Source organism: Sceloporus undulatus, chromosome 1, assembly GCF_019175285.1.
Source record: "Sceloporus undulatus isolate JIND9_A2432 ecotype Alabama chromosome 1, SceUnd_v1.1, whole genome shotgun sequence".
In the NCBI taxonomy this organism is placed as follows: Eukaryota; Metazoa; Chordata; class Lepidosauria; order Squamata; family Phrynosomatidae; genus Sceloporus; species Sceloporus undulatus.
The window spans coordinates 45,963,010-45,974,349 of record NC_056522.1 but is presented as its reverse complement, the minus strand read 5'-3'; the positions used below and the strand labels follow the sequence as shown (position 1 = coordinate 45,974,349).

The following is an 11,340-nucleotide window of genomic DNA, read 5'->3' as shown; positions in this document are numbered from 1 at the left end:
CCTCTGTGTTGTGTTCTAATTAAGAAATTATGAATTCATATTACATTAGTGCCCACTTCCATATTTTTATTTTGAAATATGTACCAATTTTTGTCAATTCAAAATTAAGAACCAGCAGTTTCCAAACTGAAAAGCAGTACTGATTGTTGTGGTTGTTACTATTGCTGCTCATGATGATTTAAAAATATTAGAAGCTATCCTACAAATAGACATAGGAGCAGCTATCTGCTTGGTCAACATGTTACCATTCCTTCCTTCTATCTTGATTAGTACCAAGAGTTTCATAAAATGGGTAGGGGGCAATGCTAATACATGTTAAACTGAGTACAGTTTTAACAGAGTGTACTGCATGGTTGTACAGCCTGTTGAAGCCTGTGTGTGTGTGTGTGTGTGTACCTGGAATATAAACAAAAAAAATTAATGTGGGGTCTCCCTACCTTCTTGCCATTTACAAAGAAGACCAATTCATCCTTCTTTTCTGAAGCCATCCTGTGCACCTTCTACACTTCACCCAAGAGAAGTAGGGCTAAGTCCCAGATCACTCTGTTTTTGAGTAGCCCCAGGACTGCAAGCTTTCTGAATCTCAGAGATGCCAACCCTAGCAATATGAGTAGTCCTTTGGAATCCTTATTTCAACATTAGTGCCCTGCAAGAGTCCAGGTTATATAAGAGCCACCCTGAGGCGTGTCAGCTGCACTTGGCTGTGCCTTCCTGCTCTAATGATAGCAGAGGAGAAACTGAAAAGAATAAAGTCACCACCCCTTTCTATGGCATGAGATTAGGCTGAATCATGCTTCAAGTATAGCGTTGCTTATGTAGATATGGACAGTCAAATCTTGGCAGGAGAATGGGTTGCCGGCAATTAATGCTCCTGTTCTTTCAAGGACCAGGTAGATTTTCTAACCACCTGTTGCTTACTTCTGCCATGATGGCTTTTAGTTAATGTACACCATTCAATATACCACCCATCTAGCTTGCAACAGCTTCATTACTTATTTTTCTAACTAAAAAGCTTGTTAAATAGGGGATTTCATGCCTAGTGAATCATACATTCATAAACATGCAGTTTGTGTGGTGCTTCAAAACCTTGCAAAACTATTTAACAAGCATAAACAGATGGGCAAAATAAATGAGCATGTTTCAATGTGGAAACTGATGTCTGTATCATATGTCCTTCAACTTTGCTAAAATAAATAAATAAATAGAGGTACTCTGTCTCCAATCCAAACCTGTTCTAACCGCTCCATGATTAATTATGGAGAGAGGCAATTTGGTCCATTGGAAGCTTGGGCCATTGATTATTCAGTCATTTAATTAGACCAGTGGTTTTCAACCTGTGGGTTGCAACCCCTTTGGGGGTCGAATGACCCTTTCACAAGGGTCGCCTAAGACCATCAGAAAACACATATTTCCAATGGTCTTAGGAAATCATTTTATGGTTGGGGGTCACCACAACATGAGGAGCTGTATTAAAGGGTTGCAGCATTAGGAAGGTTGAGAACCACTGAATTAGACATTCCTGTCATCTAGGTGCATTCAATCCAGCCTATATTTAACCTGAAACATCATGAGCCAGTTGTTTCTTATCCTTCCTGCATAATTATCACAAATGAGCCCTAGCCAAGGGCTAGCATAGGAATTCTGGTAAAGGGAGAGGAAGTGAAGCAACATAGTAGTGTGTAGGCATGATTTGTGTGTGTTATGCACAATGCTACAATACACCTGAGCGTTATCCTCACTTTGATCTTCTGTGTCACATTCAGTGTTTTGATTCTGGTGTCACATTCAGCGACATTTAGAAATCTACAAACAGTGAGAGGAACTTAGAATTTGATTGCACTAATGCTGAACAGAAGATGTATCATGAACTGCAGCAAACGAGGAGGAACATTTTTTAAAAAAAACTTAGGAAGAAAGGGTGAAACCAAATAAACCTATGACTGTAGAATGTATTAAATGCTTTGTGATATCACCACCTTAATCATAACACTTAAAGTTTCACAAAACTAATTGGAAAAAGAGTCCTCTATCATCAAGAATTATTTTCTTCATCTTGGTCAATAGCAGTGAAAAATTTGGAGAACTGCAGTAGGGTCTGCTGAGATTATCTTTGGTTTGGAAGGGCAAAGTGGCTATGCTTGATCGAGTTTGTGGATTCCAGAGGAGCCTTACCTGAATGGTTTGTTTTATTTTTCTCATTGTTATCAACCAGTTTATTCAGTAAAGGAACTTTTGCATTACCTTCATTTTGTACTCTGTGTGTATTACTTTCAATCTGCAGTTTGTGTTTGGAAAAAAGCCCAGATAGTTTCATATCACAGAAGAGATAGACCTGATTACTCAAAAATGTATAAGAGATTTACTTCTCTGTAGTTTCTCAATGAGCAGAACTGATATCTGAAATAGGTATTTTTAAATACAGACATACTTAGTTAACAAAGGCACGTTATAGATGGGCCCATAGAGGCGCCATCGTCACATATGAGGGGCGGTGCTTTTAGACGCCCCTCGCCTCTCGCACGTGCTGAGGGCATCAAAATGGCGGCGCCCTATACAGATGGGTGCCACCATTTTGACGTGACATACGCTTAGTGTTTGCACGTTGCAGTGCAGTAGTGATGCCGCAAGGGTGCCATTGGCGTCTTGTGGCATCATAACTGCGCCGCAAGAAGAACCTACTTTTTGCGGGTCCTTTTTGCTGCGCGGAAGAGCCATGCGGTTTGTTCGCTACGGCTCCTTCGTGCAGCAAACAAGGGCGGCGGCAGACCGCCCTATTGGGCTGTCTGTAATGCACCAAAGCCTCTAACAACAAAGTTCCTTCTTGAAAGGACTTTCTACACTTGCCCAGACCTTTATTTTTCTTCCTCATCCTCTGTCTAGCTAGAAGGTTTTTAGCAGCATTATCGTTGAGAGGATGGTGAAGGAGGGCTAGAGAAACATAGACTTTCAGTGTCACATTGCAGCAGCATGCCTGAAATAAACAATACAATAAAACTTGAGCTGGGAGAAAGTAGGATTCTACTCTTACTGTAGCAGTGTGTGTGTGTACAACTGCACCTGCCTCCAGAATCCTCTTCTGAGTATATGTGAACAACAAAATCCAGAGGGTGGGGGAGAGAAAGCAGATAAAACTTCCTCAAAAGATATCCCCCACCATATTTTTTTAAAGTAACCATAGATAAGTATACATTTGGCCACCAAAGTAGATACAATTGGCAAAGCCTTATTGAAGACTTACCAGGCCTTTCCAGATTAGCCTTTTTTGATTAGTCTCCCCCACTAACACTAACACTAATACTAACATCATCAGTCCCATTCCCCCTAGGAAAAGATCTCTCCCCCTCCCAATATTCTACCCACAATTTTACTGATTTCCTAACTTATTTGTTGTTTAATTTCTTTTTATGAGTTTGATTAATGTTTTTAGGTCTGGGGGAAGGGGAGGGATATGGGGTTATTTCTTTTAAGTGTAATTGTAATTGTAATATGTTTTATTGTATTTTGTTATTACTATGTTGTAATCTGCCTTGATTTCCTAAGGAAAAGGTGGAATATAAATAAATTATATTATTAAAGTGGACGTTTATGAAAGAAAGAAATATCCTTGGATGTATTTTGCAGGATGCTTTCAGCATTTTGCTGGGTCTTGATTTTTATGTTTTTCAGGACTGGTAGTAAAACTTTGCTAACTCTAAGGGTTTCTTCTTTCCTGTTGAAGTTGTCTTGGTGTTTGTGGATTTCAATGGCTACATCTATGGTTCCTTTTTAAAAAAAACAAACACAAAGACAACTTCAACAAGAAAGAAGAAATTGCCCCTCCTAATTCCCTTCATCTCATATAATGGCTCTCTATCCCTTAACAAATCACACTATAATCAAATCTGTAACCCCTTTATAACCATACCCATGCATTTCCCTTTAAAAAGTCAGCACACCAGGACAGTGAACAATAGAGTTGTCAGAGCAGCCTAATTCACCACAGCAAAGCAGACATAACAACACTGGGCTCCTTTCTGTGCTTAGCATAACCCAGTCTCTCAGTCATTATACCCTTCTGCAATATGGGTATAATTATCATAGATTTTTAATGAAATCTAAGACTATTTCTATAAACATGCATCCCACTGTATATTTTTTACTGTATTTCTAATCATTAGATCGGAAGCAGCAGTATCCATATGAATTGTCTGCTGGTTCAACAATGCCCTCAAGATAGTCTGTTTTTGACAGTCGGATTCTCAATAGGAGAGGTCACTCTTGCAGAAAGGGATGTGCTTCCATTGGTGTAGCTTAAACAAACAAATGTGTGATTCTGGGAGTGGGGTGAATTTTTCCCTGCACCCCCCCCCCCCGACATCCATGCCTCCTGCTATGCAATTCAGAAGCTAAAAGAAGCCTGTAAAGATCAGAACCAAGTTTAAATAATGCATAATATTACAATCAGTTAAATTATCCTCTCTCTCTCTTTCTCTCTAAGTTCAGTGCCAAGTGTAACAAAAATTCCATTACATCAATAGGTTTTTCTTACATAAAGTATGTTTGTTTTTAGGATTAGGGTGCTGCTTCTTGACACACTTATGACAATCTTATTTTTCTTACTTCTAATACTGTTCCATTTGGAGAGTAATATAATGCAACATATGCTTAAGATTTAAAGTCTTTGGCAGACTGGTATCAAGACACAATTCAGAAAAAAATGCAATGGCTCTTTCCTGGAATAGCCTACCCAGTGTATTTTGTATATGCCAGTGGGATGTCCTAGACTTATTTTTGCATCGATGTGAAGAATTTGGTCTTTGACATCCACATATCACTTTCAAAAGCTCTCATTTGAATTGTTTTGAGTTGCTTCAAAGTTCTAAAGTAGGATAACATTAAATTTAACAGTTTATGAAAACCCCAAATTAGCAATTAGCAATTTGGCAAGCTTCAGTTCAAAGTAGGGCATACTGCAGATTATCCAGTTCAAGCCACAGCAAGACAGTTCGTTTGGTGAATGAATCATTTGTTCCAGGGTACCCTGGATGGCATCACTTCAGCCATGCCCCATCCTAATTTACCATTTTGGCAACCTGGAGAATTAAGATCATAAACTATGGCTTGCTCTTAGAGGAATGGGAGTGTCACAGCATCTGATCATCTTCATGTATAACCTTTACTGAGGACAAGAGGCTGCTGTTCGAACAGAATACATAGCAACAGAATGGTTCCCAGATGGCAAAGTGGTAAGGCAAGGTTGCATACTATCACCATATATATTCAATATATATTGAATATTGTTCATACTGAAAATATTGTTTATACAGGAGACTTAGAGACAGAGACAGAAGAAGTGAAGATTGGAGGAAGGAACATTAAAACCTAATATATGGAGATGACACAGTTCTACTGGCAGAAACCAACAAGGACCCGGAACAATTACTGGAAAAGGCTAGGGAGAAAAGTGCCAAGGTAGGCCTAATGCTGAACTTTTTTTAAAAATGACTATAGAAGAGCTACAAGAATCCATCTTAGACAACAAGAAAATGGAAATAGTCAAAAGAGTTCCCATATCTTGGACCAATTATAGATCAGAACATAGTCAAGAAACCAGAAGACTAGGAATGGAAGGTAGCTATGAAAGAACTGGACAAGATCCTAAAGTGCAAAGCTACAACTCTAAACATAAAGTGAGGATCGTCTAAGCCATTATATTCCCCCATCTGAGATATGAGAGTTGGACAGTGAAGAAAGCAGATACAAAGAAAATTAACTCATTTGAGATGTGTTGCTGGAGAAGACTGCAGAAGATACCATGAACAGCCAAGAAGACAACCAAATGAGTCCTAGAATAGATCAAGCCTAAACTCTGTGGGAGCCAAGACCCGTTCTGCACGGGCGGAAAGTACATGCTCCGCGTGTACTAGGGTTAGAAAGGGGTGTCCTTTTCGGATGCCCCTTACCCTAGTACGTGCGGAGCGTGTACAAAATGTAGCATAATTATGCAAAACCTCTGGTTTTGGCATGTGCAATATCTGGGGGAATCACTGTTAGTTTTTCAGTTTCTCACTGAGTTAAGGACATTGTCCATAAGACTCAGCAAATATTATTTGTTTAAATCATATTCTAACCATGAATGACCAAATATCTCCACTAAACCCTTTTGGGATGCTAACGTATGTGCAACCTGACTCTTCAAATGTTTACTTGGAAGTTACTGAGTTCACTGAGACTACTTTCTATAGAACTTTCCATAAAATTTTAGCCTGGAAAGAAAGACACTTTTTAAACATCCTTTTGCAACAGGGGGGAGTAAACAAAATCATACTCAACCATGTTCTTTTATGGTCTCATTCCCTCTTCCAAATAGCCTTTGAAAGGATTGGAGCCCTCCCCAGTTTTTCTCTGGCAATCGTTTTGCTTCTTCTAGTTATTTGTAACATTGATTGTAAATTGATACACAGTTAATACAAGCACTGCTTAGGAATGTATTTGCTTTATTTTATGGCTGTTGTATGAACATATGAGGGGGGAGTTTATCTGGTGCTTCTCTGTTCTGAAGCTCTCTTTTCATTTCCTCTCTGCAAATGACATGCTTCAACTGGTTTTCAGTCAGATGCTGATTCTGAATATTATTTGCCCAATCCGTGTTTCCTGTTAAAGCTATGGCTTCTGTCCAACTGCTGAAACTCTTACACTCTCTTAACTATGGGTATTATTGTGAAGTTGTTGTCTATATTGTTAACTGCCCTTAAGTCGACCCTGGCAATAGGAACTCTGTGGATGAGACATCTCCAAGGCTCCCTGTCCTCCACTAGTCTGCTTAGATTCTGCAGATTCAGTTCCATGACCTCTCTGACTGAGTCCCGCTGCTATCTGGCATGGGGTCTTCCTCTCTTTCTATTGCCTTCTACCCGTCCTAGCATTATTATCTTTTCTAGTGAGTCATGCTTTCTCATGATGTGACCAAAGTATCAGTTTGATCATCTTGACTTCAAGGGAGAGTTCAGGCTTGATCTGTTCTACAACCTATTTGTTTGTCTTTTTAGCTGTCCATGGTATCCTCAGCACTCTTCTCCAGCACTACATCTCAAATTAGTTGATTTTCTTCCTTTCTGCTTTCTTCACTGTCCAGCTCTCACATCCATATATGATAATGAGGAATGCAATGGCTTCGGTGATTCTAACATTAGTGCTCAGTTATATATCTTTACATTTTAGTATCTTGTTTATTTCTGTCACAGCTGCCCTTCCCTTTCCCTAGTCATCTGAATTTTTTTTTACTGCAATCTGCGTTCTGATCCATATTTGATCCAGAATACAGGAATTCTTTGACTATTTCAATTTTCTCATTATCTAGGTTAAATTTCTGTAGATTCTCTGTGGTTATTATTTTTGTTTTCTTTATGTTCAGCAGTAAGCCTGCCTTTGTACTTTCTTCTTTTACTTTTCTTAGTAATTGTTCCAAGTCTCTGATATTTTTTGCTAGTAGTATGGTGTCATCTGCATATCTTAAACTGCTGATGTGTCTTCCTCCAATCTTTCCTCCTCCTCCTCCTCCTCCTGAGTCTAAACCTGTTCTTCATATGATATTTTCCGCATACAAAAGGGTGATAGAATGCATCCTTGCCTTACCTCTTTGATAATTGGGGAAAATTCTGTTTCTCCATAGTCTGTTCTAACAGTAGCCTCTTGTCTTAAGTATAGATTCCTCATTAGAACAATCAAATGTACTCCCATTTCTTTAAGAACATTCCATAGCTTTTCATGATCTATGCAGTCAAAGACTTTGCTATAGTCTATAAAGCACATGCTGATTTTCTTCTGGAATTCTTTGGTATGCTCCAATAATCATCATATGTTTGCAGTGTGGTCCCTAGTACCTCTTCCTTTCTTGAACCCCACTTGCACCTTTGGGATTTCTCTCTCCATATATGACTGGAATCTATGCTGTAGACATTTGAGCATGATTTTGCTTGTGTGTGAAATTAATGGTATGATCCTATAATTGCTGCAGACATAAACACATAAATGCTGAATTGTTGATGGAACAAGAAAGCTTCATTTATCACTCCAGCAGAATCCCTTCTTTTCTGAACAACTTGAACTCATTGCACCTTCCCCATGTAGCTCCAATTCACTGTAGCCATATATATTTATTTAATTTATATCCTCTCTTGGCACTAATATTAGTGCTCTAAGTGGCTAACAATAAAATGCCCCCTCCCAAAAAAACAAACCTCCTGTGAGAAATGTTTTATTGGTTTGTGCATTTGATGAGGGTTTTTTAATATTTATTTTTTATTGTAAGTGAACAAACATATATAGAATAACAAAACAATAAAACAAAATAAAATGATTAATCTCACAGTTTTGGATTACAGTTTCCTCTTGAGTTCTGTTTCATTTGAAATGAGTAGTCCTGGATTAAAGCTTGATTCAGACCAAGCCTGTCTGAATAATAATGATAATAATAATAATAATAATAATAATAATATGTTTTCAACAATTGTGTTGGTTGGAGCATTCTGGGAGCTGTAGCCCACAAAAGTAATTTTTCCAAACTATGATTTCCTTGCAATTGTATAATGGCGGGACAGAAAGACAAGTCTTTCCTCTCAAGAAAACTCCTCAATACCTGGAAAGCTTTGTGAGGAAGAATGTGGTGTTTCTAATAAGTTGATATCAAGGCACATCAGGCTTGCTAGGTTACAACCATTTCTCTACCAGATAGGGACTTGCAGCCAACAAAGCTGTTATAACAAGAGAATTATAACAAGGGACAGAACATCTGGGTATCTAAACTTCCATTCATGTAAATGTTACAGCTTCAAGACTGGTTCAAAATGACAAAGATTTTTTTTAAAAAATACTAGAAAATGTGCTGTTTGGATTTATTTATTTATTTATTATCTGATTCAAACCCTATTCAGAATTTTAGTGAAAAGGAAAAGAAAGAAAATTCCCACATGCCAGCTGCCATCTTGGTTATTGTATTTGGGAGGGAAATAAAAATGACCAACCACCTGTTACTCACTATCTTCTGATACTTGTTGCTGCTCATTGAATCACAATTGAATAGTCCAGGGAAAAATATACCTTTACAAAAGAGATCATGGAATTACTCGTGTGGACCAGATTCATAAAATCCATTACTCACTTACCACTAAACTCAATGGGACTTATTTTGAGTGCATATATGTTGCTGTGTTTCTTCAAGTTGCTTCCAACTTATGGTAATCCTAAGGCAAACTTGTCATGGGGTCTTCTTGGCAAGATGTGTTCAGAGGGGATTTACCTTTGCCTTCCTCTGGAGCTGAGAGAATGTAACTTGCCCAAGGTCGTGCAGTGGTTTTCCATGGCTAAGCAGGGATTCCAACCATAGCCTCCAGACTCGTAGTCCAACGCTCAAGCACCACACTATACTGCCTCTCTGGCTATATGTAAGACTGAAATATAGTCTGCCTGACTGAAGGAAGGGCACTTTGGACATGCGCAGAGCATTTATTTTATTGTTACCAGCAGTGTTGGGAAGGAAGCATGAATTTTTCATCCATGCTGAGATCTTGTTTGATTAAGGATTTTGTTATAGGGCAGAGAATGGACTAAATGTAAAATGCTACAATACCTTCCTTAGATTCATGTCTAAAACCATTGCAGTACCACCACATTCACATTCCCCCTTTATTTTTTTAAAAAGTGGAGTTAGGGGACCTCTCACTTGAAGAATGCTTTACAGATTTAGATTTTTTGCAGCAACATGGAAGAAAGCATGTGTCCCAGCCTTATTGTATGAGAAAATAAAGCTGAGATGGAGCAGAAGAGTAGCTCCTTTCCCTGTGCCTCTCTGATGCTGTTTTAGGGAGGGAGATGGTAGTAGAAGCATGCCTTTTGTCATGCTGGAAATATCCATTTGACAAAAGGCATGCTTTTATGACTGTCTCTCAGAAAGAGAACAAATGTGCTACAAAGGCATGGTGGAGAGGCACTGAGAAAGCCACTACTCTCCCACTCCATTCCAGCTTTGTTTTCTCATGCAATAAGGCTGTGATCTATAAATGGGTAGAGCAGTTCAATGACATTCAGAATGGTAGTCTTTTCCCATTCATAGTTTTAAAACATGACTGTTCTGCTGATGGTCAAAACTTACCAATATGATGTCTGTTTATAAGCTTAAATCCAATTGTTAGTCCACACTACAGCAGATCCACTGAACCAATAGTAACTTGTTAGACAACAGTTATGTAAGTTCCATGTCTGAACAAGTGAACTTGAATTGGAACGAAATACTGGATTTGGGCCATATATTTCATGGAGTAAACATTCTGCAGCTTAAACCACTTATACATAATAGGATAAAATGTTTGCTTCTTTTAACAAACAAAAGGAGTTGCACTGAGCACAGATTAGAGATCTTGAGTTGCTTAGACAACAAGACATGATTAGTTGGCTGGCTTTTACTTCTTTGTTTAACTGCCCTCTTGCACCATATTATTACCAACAAAAACAGCAACGCATCAAGGAAAAGAAAGATTGGTCTGATTGGTTCTATAAAAGATTTCTACTCCAATTAATTGTCCAAATTCTGGAAATTTTGATAGAGGTAATTTTTCTTGTCAACTATTGCAGAGGTCAGTAACATATCATAGACTGTTCCAGTTAATATGTATCAATTTGAGAGCTAATGAAGGAAGGCATATTCAAGATCCTGGAGGGCTATTGTCAATCAGAATAGACAATAAGGAACAAGATGGACAATGGTAGAACTTACAGTAGGTATCTCCACAAGTACAGATTTGTTTGTTTGTTTGTTTATTCCTCACAGTTCAGGTGTCTGGATCCATACGTGTATATTTTTTTGCCACAAGAGCTGATAATGTGTCTGGATCCAAACTCTGGGCATCCCCACACAAAACAGTTATATCCATTTTGCCAGTGGTGTCAGTAGAGGGGTGCAGGGGGTTCAGACTACACCAGGTGACACCCTAAGTGGGATAACACCATTGCTCCTCAAACATCCACTTTTTTGCAGAAATACCCTGTGGCACTCTCCCATGTCCCTTTAAAACACTGAAGAGATGGTGTGAGTGGGGTTAGACTATGTGGGAAAAGAAAGGAAAGGCCCCATTTTTTAATTAAATGTTTGAGCTTTTACAATAAAATGTACAAAATCTGTACAACAATGACAAAAACAACAACAACAATTGATAACATGGGCAAAGGGTATGTATCTGGTAAACAATTATTCTGTAGCAGAATTGTGGAATTGGTTCTCAGCAAGAGCCAGAGAAACTGTCTTGTCCAGATGAAGAATGTCTGTCCAGAGATCTCTTTGCAAAGCAGGAGGTGAAGTTGATGGGA

The 11,340-nt window shown here is 38.6% G+C and overlaps 1 protein-coding gene across 1 annotated transcript in view; it reads right to left on the bottom strand.

Moving 5' to 3' along the window:
* XDH (xanthine dehydrogenase) overlaps window positions 1–682 on the bottom strand; it is a 77,993-nt gene extending 77,311 nt beyond the window's left edge. The window contains 1 exon segment of the mRNA XM_042455403.1: window positions 438–682. Coding sequence (XP_042311337.1) covers window positions 438–488 — 51 coding nt within the window. The 5' untranslated portion in view covers window positions 489–682.
* Between the last annotated feature and the right edge of the window lie 10,658 nt (window positions 683–11,340).